Source organism: Schistocerca serialis, chromosome 4 (genome assembly GCF_023864345.2).
Source record: "Schistocerca serialis cubense isolate TAMUIC-IGC-003099 chromosome 4, iqSchSeri2.2, whole genome shotgun sequence".
Lineage (NCBI taxonomy): Eukaryota > Metazoa > Arthropoda > Insecta > Orthoptera > Acrididae > Schistocerca > Schistocerca serialis.
This window is the reverse complement of record NC_064641.1, coordinates 128,200,963-128,220,036: the sequence shown is the minus strand read 5'-3', so window position 1 is coordinate 128,220,036 and position 19,074 is coordinate 128,200,963. Positions and strand designations below refer to the sequence as shown.

At 41.9% G+C, this 19,074-nt stretch overlaps 1 protein-coding gene across 4 annotated transcripts in view; it reads right to left on the bottom strand.

Moving 5' to 3' along the window:
- The window catches only part of LOC126474117 (alanine--glyoxylate aminotransferase 2, mitochondrial), a 149,631-nt gene that overhangs the window by 67,407 nt on the left and 63,150 nt on the right, over positions 1-19,074 (bottom strand). For all 4 annotated transcript variants that reach the window (XM_050101544.1, XM_050101545.1, XM_050101547.1 and 1 more), the window contains exon 4: positions 18,848-18,971. In XM_050101544.1, coding sequence (XP_049957501.1) covers positions 18,848-18,971 — 124 coding nt within the window. The remainder of the gene's footprint in view (positions 1-18,847; positions 18,972-19,074) is intronic.

Genomic DNA, 19,074 nt, shown 5'->3' with positions numbered 1-19,074 from the left:
GTCTAGCGAATTTTTTATCTGTTTTTTTTTTTCCTTTTTCTTGTCTCTCTCTCTTTCTCCCTCTCTCTCTCTTTTTTTATGAATTTGCGTTTTATTTTTGGTGGGTGGGATATAATGGTATTCAGTCTAGCCATAACAACCTTGTGCTCACTAACCCCTGCATCAGTTATGATGCTCCTTATTTGGTCAAGATTATTTTTTGTTAAGAGGTCAAGTACATTTTTGCACTTTGAGTGGACTCTTGAACTAGTTGTTCAAAATAATTTTCTGAGGATTGAAGTCACCACCAACTATAATTGTACAAGTGGGGTATCTGTTTGAAATGACACTCAAGTTTTCCTTGAATTGTTCAGCAGCTGTATCATCTGAGTTGGGGGGTCAGTAAAAGGAACTAATTATTAATTTATTCCGTATAACCTCTGCCCAATCTAGCTCGTAGGAACTATCTACTTCAAGTGCACTACAACGTAAACTATTTCTGACAGCAATTAACACTCCACCACCAATCATATTTAATCTGTCCTTTCTGAACATAGTTGGGTCCTTTGTAAAAATTTCGGCTTAATTTATTTCCAGCTTTAGCCTGCTTTCTGTACCTAGAATGATTTGAGATTCACTGTTTTCTGTTAGCACTTGGTCCTATGGTTCTTTTCCAACACAGCTATGACAATTTACTACTACAATATTGATTGGTCCTATATCTATACTTTTCCTGTGATTGTCCTGCACCTTTCAAAACTGAAGCCCTTTCTGCACTTTCTTGGGACCATAAACCACCAATGCCCTCCACACAGCTCCCACTATCTGTGTAGTTGAGGAATCTGCAACCTACATGGTCGCAGAACTGTCTGAGCCTCTGATTCAGACCCTACACTTGGCTCTGTACCAAAGGGCCACAGTCAGTTCCATTGATGATGCTCTGGTGAGCTCCACCTTCATCTCACAAGGAAGACTGACAATCTTTACCACTTCAGTTAGCCACCAAAACTCAGGAACTGAGTACAAGTAGGGTCAACAGCTTATGAAAAACCACAAACTTGGCAGAAAAATAAACATGTAGTGTCTTCGCTTATGTTGTTGCAGCCACAGCATATCTCATTTCACCAGCTACCAATGGCCCTTAAAAACTACATTCTTTCATTGAAAAAGTCTGTAGTTAGTGGAAGCGCATGGTATGCAAAGAGTGGTGACAACCACAAACCAGAGTGCAGATAGCCAACCCTGACACACCGCACCCTGTCCCATTTGGATCAATCTTAGTGAATTCAACCCAGATGACATAACCATCAAATTCATTGATAACTATCTGTGCCACAAAGCTCATAGCAAAGATATGCCAACACAAAATGTTACATGCATCTGACACCTTGCTTACACATATACTGCCCTCCCCAGTGACATTGGCTACACTTCCGTATCATTCCCCCTTTCAACAGATGGCGTCCTCAGTGACACCTGCCAAAGGGTCTTCTCACGATCACAGGATAAGGATGATTCCACTGCAGAGACAACTCCACTCTCACCATTCCCTTCGCTGCCAGTGCCCAGATGTGGAAGCACCAGTTGTGTTCCATGCCACCTGCTCCCCTACTAGATCTACAGCTCCAGCTCTGCACATGACAACAATCCAGCTGTACCCTGTGGACCACGACACGGCTGGTCATGCACACATGGGCATGTCAGTCCAGCTAAATGGCAACGCAGTTCATGTCTTCCCTTCAGTGCTGGAGGGAGGGGGGGGGGGGGGGGGGGGAGGCTGTAGGGATAGCTTAGGGATACCTATAGTGACATGCATTGCTGGCAAACAAGACCAGGTATATCTGTGGATGGAGAAAAGTCTTCAGTGTGTTCTGTGTAATAGTCAGATGTTGATGTCAACTGTTGATGGGATGTTTCCTGTCATTTGGTAGGAAATTCTCCACAGATTCATACATAGTACTTGAAACAGCACTTTGAGCCATTACAGATACATAACTTAAGCAAAGCAGCTTTCTTGTGGCTGAAGACAGAAAAATATCTATCTGTTGAGGAAGTTGGTTCCGTTAACCAACCCACTGCCACAGTCTTTTGAAGCAGTTTGCAGCTGCAATCGTGTTATCATAAGACAAGCTTCATCGTCGGAGAGCAGTGAATTCCACCACTAGCAGAAGGAACCAAAGAAGTCTCGTCAGGCTTAGGCTATGGAACTTCACACACTGTCTTACAAGTGTCATTTTGCATGTTCAAATTGCAAATGTCAACTGTTCTTTGAAGGGTCTCAAACGATTTCACTATCCATTGTGAATCAAATAGAAAAGCTCATCATCAGACATCAGAATTAGAAGACACCACACCAGAGGGAGTCACATTTGAAGTACTGCAGGCAGCAAATTAACACTTAAATGGCATGTCAATTTTGACACATTGATGTAAACTTTTGTAACAGTAATGTTTGTATTAAATATATTTAACTTTTCTATTTCATAAACAGCTGATAGTCATCTCTGAAGTTAGTAAAGTTACATATATTGATAGTGTGAAGTAGCAGTTGAAAACAACAGCTAGGCAGTGTAAGAGGAAAAGCAGTGGCTTCTGTCAAAGTAACTGTTTATCCAGAAATGAAATCTAATTAACTATTAGAGTTGATTAAAACTAACTGTAACTCATTGTTAGTGTGCTTTACAGTTTTAGCTTTCAGAGACCACATCTGCTTTTAGGTGTATCACTTGACTCATTCAGTATCCTCAATGTTCTCCTCCATGAAGGGATTACGGTAATGCAATATGCGACAGGAATGAACAAAGGAACTGAAATAGACTGCTACACTTAAATAATACCTTAAACTCTAGTGTTGTCCACACAAACTTTCAGCAAAAGAAATGTGGCATCTCTGGTACACAGTGCGCTATCTTTGGCACTTTCCTTCTTTGAACTAGTTAATCTTGTGTGAATTTTCAGCATGTGTAACATGTTCAGCTGCCATATTTGTTATATGCATGAGTGACCAATAAATGTATATTCAATATTAAGTGTTTTATTTCTCAACTAAACTTCCGCAATAACCCCAGCGGTGACCCCGACACTGTCAACTCTTCATCCAGTGTTATTCATGCTTGTTTTCATCACTCACTCACGTGACATGCCAGACTGCATTGTTTAGGCCATAATGGATCTACCTGGACTTTTGGTGCAAGTGTAACAGGCCCCATCAACTCTGCTGATTGTCAACATGTGTGAACTAGTGTACCTCCTTGGAACATGGTTAAAAGTGAACAGTTATTTATGCCCGGCCACACCGGCGGGCATCTAACCTTACCCGGTTTAACATGTCTGCTGTCTAGTGTGGCAGCACAACAGCCACAATATGGTCATTGCCCACCACCGCATAACCATAACGTAGAGGACTTTCCAGTTAATGACACTGTGGTTTATCCTTCATGTGCATCATTACCTTCAGGATGGCTTGACATGCCAGCAAAATTCCAGGACTGTGAATCTAACATTTCCATGCATGGAGTAGCACATTCTCATTTACATAGCATCGCAGCACCCCCGTACCGGTTACCGCAACCGTTGCACCATGGTTGCACCACACCCGCTTTCTGCTTGCTTTTGTAATGGCATTGGCCATTCCACCAGTGCTGGTTACCGAGTCCACCGCCCCGTGGCTCCACCACAACCACTTCCTGCCCACAGTTGTTATGGCACTGGCCGTTACACCTGTGTGGCGTTCCTCGTCAGGCTTGTCAATTGGCTATGCACACCGCCTCCTCTGCCCACTCCGTATTATGTGTTTCATGCGGCCACCGCTCCACCCAGACCTCGGGCAACGCACTGTTCACCGCTACCGCACTTTCAGCGTCGGAGGCCCACACCGATCTTCTCTGACGGTACTGCCTCAACATGTGTTACCAGACAGGTTCCCTAAGCTACCTGCATTGCAGAAAGACAACCCAAAAACTTCTTTCACCTTAGTGAACCATCCTGGACATCCACGGCATTTCTGATGACGGCGCCTGTTTTGTCTGCCTGATGAGGCATCTCCACGCATATACGGACCTCATCAGTGACTTGCTCCTCTCACCGCCCGCCTTTCACAAATATTCGACAGCCAAATCGCTGCTTATCAAGCACCTTTCCCACCCTCCAGTAGAGGCTATCCATCACATTACTCACGAGGAGCATCTTGATGACCGTACCCCTTTGCAACTTTGGCAGTGTCTATGTGCTTTAAACAACGACTACGTATTGCCTGACATCGCCCTTTGGTCATTGTGGATGGTCAAATTGCCTTTGGATCTGCAGCTTCATCTGCTGTCTCATGTTGCTGACCCACTTGAGGTTCAATTACGCATGGTGGATCAGGCTTATGCCATCATTCGTCACTGACACCGCCTGCCACGAACAACATCTCCACCACTTCAGTTGGCATACCTGCGCCTCTGGTTCCGCACACAGTCGGCAGAGGCCGGCATGCTTGCCTTAGCACCTCACCTGCCTGTCAGGAGCAGCCACCCAGCGGTCTACAGGATGTACTGCCAGTGGACTCCCGACAGCTGGCGACCTCGCCTGAGCAATGGCCTGATCAGCTACCGGGCCCGCCGCAAACCCTGCCCGTACCACACCGGCCTGCTAACCGGCCTACCTGGTGTGCTGGTTCCACGCTATTTATGGGAATGCCGCCTGCAACTGCCGCATGCCCTGCGCCTACCCAAATGAGAATGGTGGGCATGTTTAGGTGCCACATCCCGCCACGCACCTTCACAACGCCTATCTTCCAAACTGCACCACCTGCTTCAACGTTGCGACGCCTCTATGCCACAGATATCTCGACCGGCATCCACTTCCTCATCAACTCTGGCGCCGACATTAGTGTCATTCCAGCCAAGCTTAACATCGATGTGCTAATCCCCTCTATCCTCGCCTTGATCACTGCCAACTGTTCCCCCCTTGCAGTCCACAGCTGTATCAAGATCTTGCTTCACCTCTCACCGGTTCACACCTTCCCTTGGACCTTCCACCCTGCCGATGTGGATGAACCGGTGATTGGGTTGAATCTTCTACACCATTATGAACTTTCACCAGACCTGCAGGCCACCGCACTCCACCATGCATCTGGCTCTACATTTCCGTGCACACCTGAGTTCAGCACCACTTCACTCTCCACCTCCTCGGTTACGCTTTCCACGTTTGCTTACCTGGTTGAGCACACTACCACATGACTGTCTGATATGTCGTATGTCCACTCCCAGATCGACAAACTCCACACCCAGAACGATCACTCATGCACCCACATCGCCTCTGCCTCTGATGAATTGTCACATACACGGCGTACCATACATCGCCTATCTGCAGCCCCACAGTGAGGTGGCCCCACACACGCCCCTACACAGTCTTCTCACCAACCTGCTCCTCCATCTGCTGTTTCTTCGCATTGCCATGGACAAATTTCCAAGACACACCTGCATGCACCTCTCCAGATTCTTCATGCTGCTTCACTCCTGCATCGCACCTTCCGTTGCCGACTGCAGCCAATGCCCCAACTACGTCATCCCAGTTCATCAAGGTCAGTGAACTGATGTTGCCTGTGGATACCTTCTTGACCCCTCATGTCGACTTCCCTACGCAGTTATCGGCCATCAGTAATGGCACTTGCCATAAGATTCGCACCACTGATGGTCATGTGCCTTAATGCTTCCAAACCTGTGCCTACCACGGAGATAGTTCAGGATCTGTTGGCTTTGGGTGTCCTCCGCCCCACTGACAGCAACTGGTCTTCCCCTGTTCACCTTGTTTCCAAAAAGGACGGCACCTTGCGCATGTACGGGGACTACAGGCCCCTTAATGCCTGCACCATTATTGATAACTACCCCATTTCACATATCCAAGATTTCACGCAGTTGCTTAATGGTTCTACCTTTTCTCCATATTAGATTGTTCCAAAGCGTATCACCAGATTCCTATGCATCCACCAGATATTCCAAAGATGGTCATCCACTGGATATTCCGAAGATGGCCATTATCACACCCTTCGGCCTATTTGAATTCTGTCATATGCTTTATGGAATGAAAAATGCTGCATGGACATGGTAGCGTTCATAGATTCCATTTTCCTCCCTCTGCCTTTTGCCTAGGCTTATTTAGATGATATCTTTGTGTTTTCCTCCTCTGCTGAGGAGCATGAAGTTCACCTCAATGCAGTCCTTTCGCCCCTCGCTGCCAACAGTGTGGTGATCAACCATGATAAATCTCAAAAGTGTTCCACATCAGTTACCTTCCTCGACCATTTTGTCTCTGCCGTCGGCTTCCAACCGATGAGTTCTCGTGTTGAAACTATACTTAAACTTCCTCTCCCTGAGAATTATGCTAAGGTCCGTTGTTTTCAAGGTATGGCAAACTTTTACTGCTGCCATATTCTTCAAGCTGCCGCCATCCAAGTGGCCCTCACCGATGCTCTCTCTTGCAGAAACACCACTGGAAAACGGAAGTTGGAGAGGACCCAACCGATGCTTGACACTTTTGATAAGCTTAAAACAGCCCTTGCCAAAGCTGTCACACTTGCCCACCCTGAAACTACACATAAATTTCCTCTCCCTGAGGATTATGCTCAGCTCTGTCACTCTCAGGGTACGGCAAACTTTTACTGCTGCCATATTCCTTAAGCTGCCTCCATCCAAATGCTATTCGTAATCCGGCTAAGGACCTTCTGCCCATGTGTTTCCACCATATGAACTACATCCGTCAGCACTCTTCTGATGCATGCTATATCCATGGCACGGAGAACGTTGTGGCAGACTACCTTTCCTACATATGCGTGCTAACTGCACCACTGAATCTGGAGGAGCTCACTCAACTACAAGCTGATGACAACAATATACAGCAAATAAAATGAGACAACAGCTCACCGCTCTCTGTCTAGTCCCATATACTACTTGGTTCGGCAATCCCCTTCCTTCGTGAAACCTCTACAGGCACACTTCACCTCCTGGTCCCCACTGCTCTTTGCTATAGGGTCTTCCCCACCTTCCATGGTTTAGCTCACACCGAGACTCGAGACATGACGCAGGTGGTTACGGAGCGCTTTGTCTGGCCTGGCCGTGCGTGCATTCCCCAGCACAGCAAGGTCAGCAGGCATGCCCAACCTCCTCTAGGCAAGTTTGATGTCCTAAAGGGGCGTTTCTGGCACATCCATATTGATGTTGTTGGTCCCCTTCCCCCACCCGAGGGCTACAGATATATCTTATTGATAAACAACTGTGTGACCCGCTGGGTCGAGGCGGACCCCCTCACTGACATCACGGCCAAGATTATCGCCCGTTCCTTCATCTTGGTGTGGGATGCTCACTTCGGCTGTCCCCTATTTCACACCACCGACCAGGGATGCCAATTTGAGTCTGCACTCTTTGAACAATTCTGCAAACTCTGTGGTGTCACTGAGTTTCATACCACAGCATACCACCTGCAGTCAAATGGCTTCATCGAGCTGTGGCACCACACACTCAAGGCTGCCCTAATATGCCACGTAAGCCTCTGGTCAGAGGCCCTACCATGGGTCATGCTTGGTATTTGTTGGCTCATAAAGGAGATCTTAATGCCTCGCTCCCCAAGGTGTGGTGTCTCTGGTACAGAGTGCACTATCTTTGGCACATTCCTTCTTTGAACTAGTTAGTCTTGTGTGAATTTTTGGTGCGTAACATGTTCAACTGCCATATTTGTTATATGCACGAGTGACCAATAAATGTGTATTCAATATTAAGTGTGTTATCTCTCAACTAATCTTCCATGCTAACCACAGAAGAATTAGTCTGCAGACACAAATGTCACTTAATGTGGCTCATACAGCCTGTGGGCAATGCACATTTCTGTAATTTAAACTTTTGTAAGTTCTTTGCTTACATGAAGACTTATAAATTAGTGCCCAGTCTATTATTGATTTCCTGACCAAAGCATTTACTCATTAAATTTGCCAGAATTAATGCTCCTCTAAAAAAGATATGGCGATGCACATTTGCATCTATCACTTGATGTTGAATCCCAAAACATAATTATGTCTTAACTACTAAGAACATGGTTACTGCAGAGGGGTCTATGAGACTGCCTTCTAATTTTTTTTATGTATAGAACCAGTGTTTTGCTGAATTTATATTTTCATGATTTTCTGTCATTCATTACACTTCTTAGGAGTAGACTTCTTGGAAACTTCAATGTTTTTCAACAATGTGGAATTTTAAACATTTAGATAAATAAAACACAGCAAAATTTGCAGTATATTTTTAATTTGTGTGTAACTAAAATAACAATACATAGTTAGCTCAGTTTTATGAGGTCCTGAATCATATTTCACTCACTTTTAACTTGCATGTATTTCACACTGACCCTCTTAGAACACTCAAAAGTAATTGAAACACCACACTGTTGACATGGAAATCTTGTTTCCCTCCCCACCTGAGGTGTGTAACATGTTTTTCATTTTTCAAATCATTCTTTCTGTGTCTGGGGCTCATCTTGTACGTGAAGTACTCTTCTGATGTTGTCACTCAGCTCTCGCAGCAAGTGTCCTATAGAAAGTCTATGCTTTATATGAGGCTCAGCAAGATCTCTTGCTGGCTAAAGCCCATCTTCTGGTCAAGCAACTTGATGAATATGCTGCATATCTTTGGTCGAGATACTCCACACTACCTTTTGTCGTATTACAAAGCATGATGCTCTCAGGTTTTCCTGATTCAGGTTCATTATTTACGGCATGGTCCCTAGAAGAGATCAGAATTGCAGCTTCTGACTTCTTGGGCACAAAGGAAGCTAGTGGCATGTCTTTTGTGAAACCATAAACAGTTTTCTTCACACCTCATTTCTTATTAGGCAGAAACTGCGGTGGTATCTCCTCTTCATTTCTTTTCAGCGTGCCAATGTATGTGAGACCTTTTTTCGTAAGTTCATTAACTAGTTCTACTGATGAGTTCCAGTTGTCACCTATAATATTTCTCCATGTGTTTTCGATAGGTTTCACCAATCAAAGTGCAGTCTGGTTAGGAAGACTGGCCTTTCTTGTAGTTTAAAAGGGTGTGACCATCGCTTCCTTTTCCAGAATACATACACGTGGTACACAAGTAATTTGTTCAAGCATCAGTCTAGCACTGAATTTTCAAGCCATAGTTTGCTGGTTTGTTTGGCATATACATTCTAAACCCACACTTTCCACGGAAGGGTACAAGCATTCTATCGATACACTGTTGCACCTACAGAGTAGCAAAGTTGACTGTTTTCGATGAAACACAGAAACATTTGTGAAATTGCTGATGAAAGTAGGCAATACTTTCCTTCTCTCCTGCTTATCATTTGAGTTGTCAAAGAATAATGCAGATAATAAAAACAGAAAGCTTTCTTCACTAATAGTGCATCTGAAAACACGATGTAAACCAATTTGTTTCCCACTTTGAAAGTGGCTGAATACACTAATTAGTGGCTTCAGTTCAGTGATATCAATATCCTGTAGGTAGGATATGTGACCATTTGCTCTAAGCTTAGGTATTTTTAGATTTGACATTAGCTGGCGGCTGATGTTTTCTCCAGTGAAAAGATCTGTTATTTTTGATAAAGTAAGCTTCTACGTTGTCATCAGCTGTCACATCTTCATCATTTACTGTGTCCTGCTCTGAATTAGTGTCATGATCACTAAAGATCTCAAAATCAGGGTCATTATCACTGTCATCAATGTCTTCATCTGAGGATTCTCTGAGATGTTCTTGAACAACCACATGTCTTACACAAAACATGTTCCATGGAAGGTAGCGTTCAGCAGAACATAAATAAGAAACAAAGAGCAGCAACAATGCAAGAGTTCAGGCACATGTAGTTTGTCAACCAATAGGAAGGTACACAGAAGAGTTCATTTCACTTTGCAGGGGTGTGTGAAATATCGCGAAAAGAAATAAAAAATCATAGCGGGCTGAGAGACAGTCCATAGTAGCTAGGGGTTATGATGAACACATGATTCTGCTTCTTCTGCTGTATATCTCTAGCTTTCCTGAAAGCAGTTGCTTTTGTGATTTTTCACTAGTATTTAAAAAATCTGAATCAGCTGATTCCAACCAGTGTAAAAACTATCTAGCTAAAAATGTCATAACATGTACTTTCTGGCTCAAAAGCTTAGCTAACCTAAGGGTCTCATTCATTAAGCTGAAGTAGAAGGCTTTAAATTCAAGTCCTAAGAAACTTTTTCCCAGGCTGACTTCTGCATCCTCAATTGTTGCCTACATCACAGCTGCTGTGTACACAGAGAGATGGCTCTACCATCTCCTCCATAAGAAAGAGGGATATTGCGTCTTGGCTGGCATCTTACACTGCAGCCACAAGCCACACAACAGAGTGCTGTGGGTTGCCACCCCAAAAAGCCACCTGCAACTTAACCACAGCTTATCCTGCCTGTGACAGCTGCTGTAGTATATGAGGTGCCCACATCTGACAGATATTGCTATCACTAGCTTGCTTCCATGAGCCACATGATACTTGCCCAACTCCCTAGTATTCCTCTGCCAGATTGCCTTATAAGGCACCACCTGGCACCTTGCTAGCGAGTACGAGTTCCAGCCTCGACCTTGGTGTCTTGGCCTCAACACTCGACATCAGAAGTTTTGTGAGTGTATTCACTATGGCACAGTGCATGCCAGTCAGAACCTAAGCCCCATTAGTGTAGCATATATGGGCTTTGCCTATGCAGTGTTTCCCTACTGTGACATACTGTGTTCTCAGCTTCTATCTTCAAGAACTGTATTGTGTTAGATGGTGTTAGACTGTGTTAAACTAATTCTCATCAAATCAGGATGATCTTTTCTGTGACATACTGTGTTCTCAGCTTCTATCTTCAAGAACTGTATTGTGTTAGATGGTGTTAGACTGTGTTAAACTAATTCTCATCAAATCAGGATGATCTTTTCAGTTGCATTCATTCAGAAGCTGTTTCAGTTGCTGTCCAGAACCAAACATTATTGTGTACTTCTATACTCTTTGAGTTAGCAATAAAGTTTTACTGTTCTTGGCTACTGGATGCACATCTCTTTTTGTAGTGAGTATTCCCCATGACAGGATATTAAACTGACTCTGAATATTTAATCGATACCCTTTTTAAAGAGAGCAGCAAACCTATGAGAAAGCATCTACCTGCCTTTGAGAAACTACCAAAAATATGAAATTTAAAGGAACTACAATACTTTTCGGGAAGAGTTAATGAATTTTCTAGATTCATCCCTTAAGTAGCAGCAATGAAGGGCAATTGAATAAATTTTAAAAGAAGGGTGCTCATTCCAAATGGTTACTAAACTGTAACAATGCATGTAACCAACTGAAAGGGAAATATCTATGATCTCAGTGCCAAGTGACCTTGACCCCAGGGAAACAACTTTTACAAATAATATGATTTGTACATCTCATAATGTATCTAGATTTCTTGAATTCTTTTATAGGGGATGTGTCAAGATTTGCAATGAAACATTTTTTATAATGTTAATACAAAAGTTTCAATTATTCTACATACATTACTGTAATACAGCTACACAGTACTCATAGTTTTCAGAATGTGTAAAAACTGTACAGTTCTTTGATTCAAACAGTGGAACTGTCATGAATTCTTCAACAGAATAATAGCAAATTTCCACTTCAACATTGAAGATCCACATCCGAAGTCAACCAAGACCCATTTTCAATATATTCCTGCTTTTAGTTTACTGTAAATTTTTAACACAATGTACTCTTATTTTTGGACATAGATGACTTTGCAATCTAGTGGGGGAGGTGTGTTAGCAAACAGAAACTACAATAGGCTGTTTCCACCAACATCAGTAACCTACAGCTGGAGCCAACAAGATGTCACCACTGAGATTCGACACCCAGTGCCAATGGGCCACTTTTTATTCAAGGAAAACACACAATGGTGGCCCTCTGGCAGGACAGGTTGAACGTTAGAGAATTTGCCTCACCTATATGAAGCAGAAATGTGTCCAACAAACACACCCACCACTCCTCCCTAACAAGATGTCATCAGGCCTGATCCAGTGATATCATTGGGCAGCTGTCATAATCAACATGTCACTCACAGGAACCCCTGCATTAAAGCTGCCACAGATTCGGTCTTATCTCACCATATGTGTCAAGACTGTGAGATGAGGTTCTATGGTCTACCCAAGCCATTGTTTCTGCAGATGCTAGAAATCATAATAAGTAATGAAGATGGCTTTCACACACATCTTCAATAGGACTCTCAGCTGAAAACTGATATCATCGCCATCCAATTCAGCTCCTTGATGGCGGGAGGGGGGGGGGGGGGCATGCTGCATGTTTCATTATTCATTATTTTGTGATTTCCTATCATAATGGTCACAGTCTGAGGTAACTGACAGTCACTGAGTGAAACAGATACGATATCTGTCATTTCCTAAGCAAGTGGAAAGGCCTTCTGCTGTTCCTAATATATACAAATGATTTAGGAGAAAATCTGAGCAGCCCTCTTAGATTGTTTGTAGATAATTCTGTCATTTACCACCCGGTAAAGTTATCAGAAGATCCAAACCAATTGCAAAATGATTTAGACAATATATCTGTATGGTGCAAAAAAAAGTGGCAATTGACTCTAAACAATAGAAAGTGTGAAGTCATCAACATGAGTATCTGGTGAAACAAGCACTGTGTCATTTGAGAGATACAGAGGTGAGCAAGTGTGCCGGGACTTACCCCAGTTCACTGTTAGTAGTGCCACATCACCATAATTCGTCTGTGCATAGCACACAAGTATTTCACCATAATTAAGAATGAAATTAAAAGTTAAAGTTACTTTTTCAAACTTGGTCAACATTTGCTTTAGTGTAATAATGTTTAAACTGTCAAGTATCAGATTGATTTGGTCAATATTTTACCTAAGTATATCGCTTTAAGAAAAAAAGTAAGTGGTGCCAAATAATAAAGCTGGGAAGCCAGGAACTGGTCAAAATGTGCAGATGTGAGTCAAAATTAACTGGTTCACGTCTCAATGTGATTAAAGTAATATTTTGGTCAGAATCCACATTTTTAAGAAAAACTGAAGGCACTAAATATTAGACTTAGAAATGTGAAAATTTGTATGACACTCCAGTTCGACATAAAAATAATAACTAAATGACTCCATTAAGCTATCTCTAATAGCTTTTGAGTAACTAAATTTGGAACAAAAATGTCCTTATTTGTAGTAGATTAAGTATCTGTTATATTAATGCTAGAATGTTCTGGTTAAAGCACTTGATGAAACCTATTAAATAATATAGCTATAACAAATTTTAGGACCTTCATGTTAATAACAACCAATGCAAGGTCTCTTAAAGTTGTAGTTCAGAGGTCGATGACAGCAGGTGTTCCCTTGGCCGTCCGCTCTGCCACATATATAAATACAGCCCAAGAGGCAAGACTAGGATTCACTTCACACCCAGCCACCGTAAGATCCATGACAGTCAAATGCATGCTGCCTCGGGTAGTATCAGAGACACACTTAACAAAACACTTATTTTCAGTAATAATAGATAGTGAGCTCACAAGGACTGTACCATGTGGCAAGTGGTGACAATTATTTCCACTTTTGTGGCAAGCTTTTATTTTGATTATCAGTAGTCGGGGTGAAAGACATTTTAGTAGGAACTTACCGTAGGGGTTGCCCCTGAACTGCTCATAGTGCTGTTTAGGATAGAGAGATTTACTGTCAGTATGAACATAATGAGTATTACATTGTTGTGCATATGAAACTTTAACAAATATATGTATCAATTAGAACTCAAAATCATCATTTATAATCATAGTCCTGATCCCACTGAGCAAATAGAGAATAGGAACATTTCTTTCAGTGGACTGGACAAGAATGTGGACTTGCAGACTGGGAAATATGGTCAGTATGTTCTCTATGCTTTCTGGCTGACCACAGAAATAGTTGCCAGGCTCTAGTAAAAGACGATGAACAATATTTACAACAATTTTAATTTCCTCCTATGCCTAGTGATTATTATTATTATGACAAGCAACCCACCGGCCCACAAGCAGTAAAAGGAATCTGCTAAATTTCAGTTACACGATAAATCGCACATATCTAAGGCGGTCAATTCAACTAAATACCTTTTTGTTGTTGTTGTTGCGGTCTTCAGTCCTGAGACTAGTTTGATGCAGCTCTCCATGCTACTCTATCCAGTGCAAGCTTCTCCATCTCCCAGTACCTGCTGCAACCTACATCCTTCTGAATCTGCTTGGTGTATTCATCTCTTGGTCTCCCTCTATGATTTTTACCCTCCACGCTGCCCTCCAATGCTAAGTTGGTGATCCCTTGATGCCTCAGAACATGTCCTACCAATTGATCCCTTCTTCCAGTCAAGTTGTGCCACAAATTTCTCTTCTCCCCAATTCTATTCAATATCTCCTCATTAGTTATGTGATCTACCCATCTAATCTTCAGCAGCATTCTTCTGTAGCACCACATTTCGAAAGCCTGTATTCTCTTCTTGTCCAAACTATTTATTGTCCATGTTTCACTTCCATACATGGCTACACTCCATATAAATACTTTCAGAAATGACTTCCTGACACTTAAATTTATACTCGATGTTAACAAATTTCTCTTCTTCAGAAACGCTTTCCTTGCCATTGCCAATCTACATTTTATATCCTCTCTACTTCAACCAACATCAGTTATTTTGCTCCCCAAATAGCAAAACTCCTTTACTACTTTAAGTGTCTCATTTCCTAATCTAATACCCTCAGCATCTCCCGACTTAATTTGACTACATTCCATTATCCTCGTTTTGCTTTTGTTGATGTTCATCTTATATCCTCCTTTCAAGACGCTATCCATTCCGTTCAACTGCTCTTCCAAGTCCTTTGCTGCCTCTGACAGAATTACAACGTCATCGGCAAACCTCAACGTTTTTATTTCTTCTCCATGGATTTTAATACCTGCTCTGAATTTTTCTTTTGTTTCCTTCACTGCTTGCTCAATATACTGATTGAATAACATCGAGGAGAGGCTACAACCCTGTCTCACTCCCTTCCCAACCGCTGCTTCCCTTACATGTCCCTCAACTCTTATAACTGCCATTTGGTTTCTGTACAAATTGTAAATAGCCTTTCGTTCCCTGTATTTTACCCCTGCCACCTTCAGAATCTGAAAGAGAGTATTCCAGTCAACATTGTCAAAAGCTTTCTCTAAGTCTACGAATGCTAGAAACGTAGGTTTGCCTTTCCTTAATCTAGCTTCTAAGATAAGTTGTAGGGTCAGTATTGCCTCACATGTTCCAATATTTCTACGGAATCCAAACTGATCTTCCCCGAGGTCGGCTTCTACTAGTTTTTCCATTTGTCTGTAAAGAATTCACGTTAGTATTTTGCAGCCATGACTTATTAAACTGATAGTTCGGTAATTTTCACATCTGTCAACAGCTGCTTTCTTTGGGATTGGAATTATTATATTCTTCTTGAAGTCTGAGGGTATTTCGCCTGTCTTGCTCACCAGATGGTAGAGTTTTGTCAGGGCTGGCTCTCCCATGGCTGTCAGTAGTTCTAATGGAATGTTGTCTACTCCCGGGGCCTTGTTTCAACTCAGGTCTTTCAGTGCTTTGTCAAACTCTTCACACAGTATCATATCTCCCATGTCATCTTCATCTACATCCTCTTCCATTTCCATAATATTCTCCTCAAATACATCGCCCTTGTATAGACCCTCTATATACTCCTTCCACCTTTCTGCTTTCCCTTCTTTGCTAAGAACTGGGTTTCCATCTGAGCTCTTGATATTCATACAAGTGGTTCTCTTTTCTCCAAAGGTCTCTTTAATTTTCTTGTAGGCAGTATCTATCTTACCCCTAGTGAGATAAGTCCCTACATCCTTACATGTGTCCTCTAACCATCCCTGCTTAGCCATTTTGCACTCCCTGTCGATCTCATTTTTGAGATGTTTGTATTCCTTTTTGCCTGCTTCATTTACTGCATTTTTATATTTTCTCCTTTCATCAATTAAATTCAATATTTCTTCTGTTACCCAAGGATTTCTACTAGCCCTCATCTTTTTACCTTCTTGATCCACTGCTGCCTTCACTACTTCATCCCTCAAAGCTACCCATTCTTCTTCTACTGTATTTCTTTCCCTCATTCCTGTCAATTGTTCCCTTATGCTCTCCCTGAAACTCTGTACAACCTCTGGTTTAGTCAGTTTATTCAGGTCCCATCTCCTTAAATTCCCACCTTTTTGCAGTTTCTTCAGTTTTAATCTACAGTTCATAACCAATAGATTGTGGTCAGAGTCCACATCTGCCCCTGGAAATGTCTTACAATTTAAAACCTGGTTCCTAAATCTCTGTCTTACCATTATATAATCTATCTGAAACCTGTCAGTATCTCCAGGCTTCTTCCATGTATACAACCTTCTATCATGATTCTTGAACCAAGTGTTAGCTATGATTATGTTGTGCTCTGTGCAAAATTCTACCAGGCGACTTCCTCTTTCATTTCTTACCACCAATCCATATTCACCTACTACGTTTCCTTCTCTCCCTTTTCCTACTACCGAATTCCAGTCACCCATGACTATTAAATTTTCGTCTCCCTTCACTATCTGAATAATTTCTTATATTTCATCATACATTTCTTCAATTTCTTCGTCATCTGCAGAGCTAGTTGGCATATAAACTTGTACTACCGTAGTAGGCGTGGGATTCGTGTCTACCGTGGCCACAATAATGCGTTCACTATGCTGTTTGTAGTAGCTTGCCTGCATTCCTATTTTTTTATTCATTATTAAACCTACTCCTGCATTACCCCTATTTGACTTTGTATTTATAACCCTGTATTCGCCTGACCAAAAGTCTTGTTCCTCCTGCCAGCGAACTTCACTAATTCCCACTATATCTACCTTTAACCTATCCATTTCCCTTTTTAAATTTTCTAACCTACCTGCCCGATTAAGGGATCTGACATTCCATGCTCCGATCTGTAGAATGCCAGTTTTCTTTCTCCTGATAACGACGTCCTCTTGAGTAGTCCCCGCCCAGAGATCCGAATGGGGGACTATTTTACCTCCGGAATATTTTACCCAAGAGGACGCCATCATCATTAACCATACAGTAGTGCTGCATGCCCTCGGGAAAAATTACAGCTGTAGTTTCCCCTTGCTTTCAACCGTTCACAGTACCAGCACAGCAAGGCCGTTTTGGTTAGTGTTACAAGGCCAGATCAGTCAATTATCCAAACTGTTGCCCCTGCAACTACTAAAAAGGCTGCTGCCCCTCTTCAGGAACCACACATTTGTCTGGCCTCTCAACAGGTACCCCTCCATTGTGGTTGCACCTACGGTACGGCTATCTGTATCGCTGAGGCACGCAAGCCTCCCCACCAACGGCAAGGTCCATGGTTCATGGTGGGGGGGGGGGAATAAATTCCTACAGATTACAATTATGAAGAACTTAAATTGGAGCAATCACATAGATAATGCAGTGGGGAAGGTGAACCAAAGACTGCATTTTATCAGCAGAACAGTTAAAATATGCAACAGATCTAGTAGAGATAGTGCCTACACTTCGCTCGTCTGTCCTCTCCTGCAGTGTTGCTACACATTATGGATCCTTACCAGACAGGATTGATGGAGGACATTGAAAAAGTTCAAAGAAGGCCAGCTTGTTTTGTATTATCATGAGACAGAGGAGAAAGTGTCACACACATGTTATGTGAGTTGGGGTGGAAATCATCTAAACAAAGGCTGTTTTTGCAGCAAGATTTTTTTGTGATCCTTCAGTCATCATCTTTCTGTTCCTAATGCAAAAATATTCTGTTGATCACCTACACATAGAGAAATTGTCATTGTACTCAAATAAAAGAAAGTAGAGTTTTCATAGAAAAATGTAAGTGTTTTGTTCTTTCCATATGCTGTTTGAGAGTGGAACAGTAGAGAAATAGTCTGAAGATGATTTGATGAACCACCTGCTAAGCACTTTAGTGTGAACTGCAGAGAAGTCATGTTAATGCAGATGCAGGTCATCACAGAACATTTTGTATGCAGCATCTCATTTGAAGGCTTAGTCAACTGCCATTACCTTGTGGCCACCACCCATATGACCTCCCCTTTTAGCTAGTAATGTGATGTAAGACTAACATTGACAAGAGTTGGCCTCTTTCTCACTCTGTTCTACTTCTCAATGAAATCTCTTATTATGTAACTACATTATTAACACTGATTTTGATCTCTAGTTCATTCTTCTGATTCCTGTTGTGGCGTTATATTCCTGACCTTTGCTTGTACATGGGTTTGACCACAGTTTACCTTTTGTACCATAACTTATAAAGTGTAATTTAAAAGTAACCACCAATTCAATACAGTTTAAATGTGAATATGAAAACTATGTTCCTTTTTCTTCTTGTAGCATTAAAGATGAAGTGCAGAATTTTCCATTTGTGGTGCTCCTTCCCCTAAAACTTAAGATACTGCTGTCTGCTGTCTCTTTACAACCAGAAGATACAAGTTGTACATTTGATGTATTTTTTTGTTCTTGACCTGCAATGTCCTTGTAAAAGTGGTTCATGGGTGAATAAAACTAACTACTACAAGCAACACATCCTGCATACAAAATCTGTCATCTTAATTTTATTGGTTACTGATGTAACTTACACTACCAGCTTTTAGAATTTCTAAATAATATTATCACAGTTAGTTGCATGTTCCAACAATTTGTAGTAAATATTTTGCTTGAAGTGGCAGCGTAGACAGGCACACTTACTATTTATTTCCAAAAGAATTATTATCTTACAAGAACAGATACTTGTAAATTTCTGTACTTAAACTCAATCCATTATTTCCAAGGAACTATTTTAGAATGTTTACCTTTAGATCTCCTGGAAGTTTTGCTGTCAATTTTTCTGCATATTCATGGACTTTTGGGTGCATGTATATATTAGTAGTATGCCACAAAGTTTCCATCTGCTCTTTGGCTGCTTTATTTACAGTACTGCAAAGGAAAAAAGTTATCTTTCATTTATTAGGTAACTTCTTTGTCAACAAAGTTATGAAATTATACTTGAAGCACACAACTGCAAACACACAACAAAGAT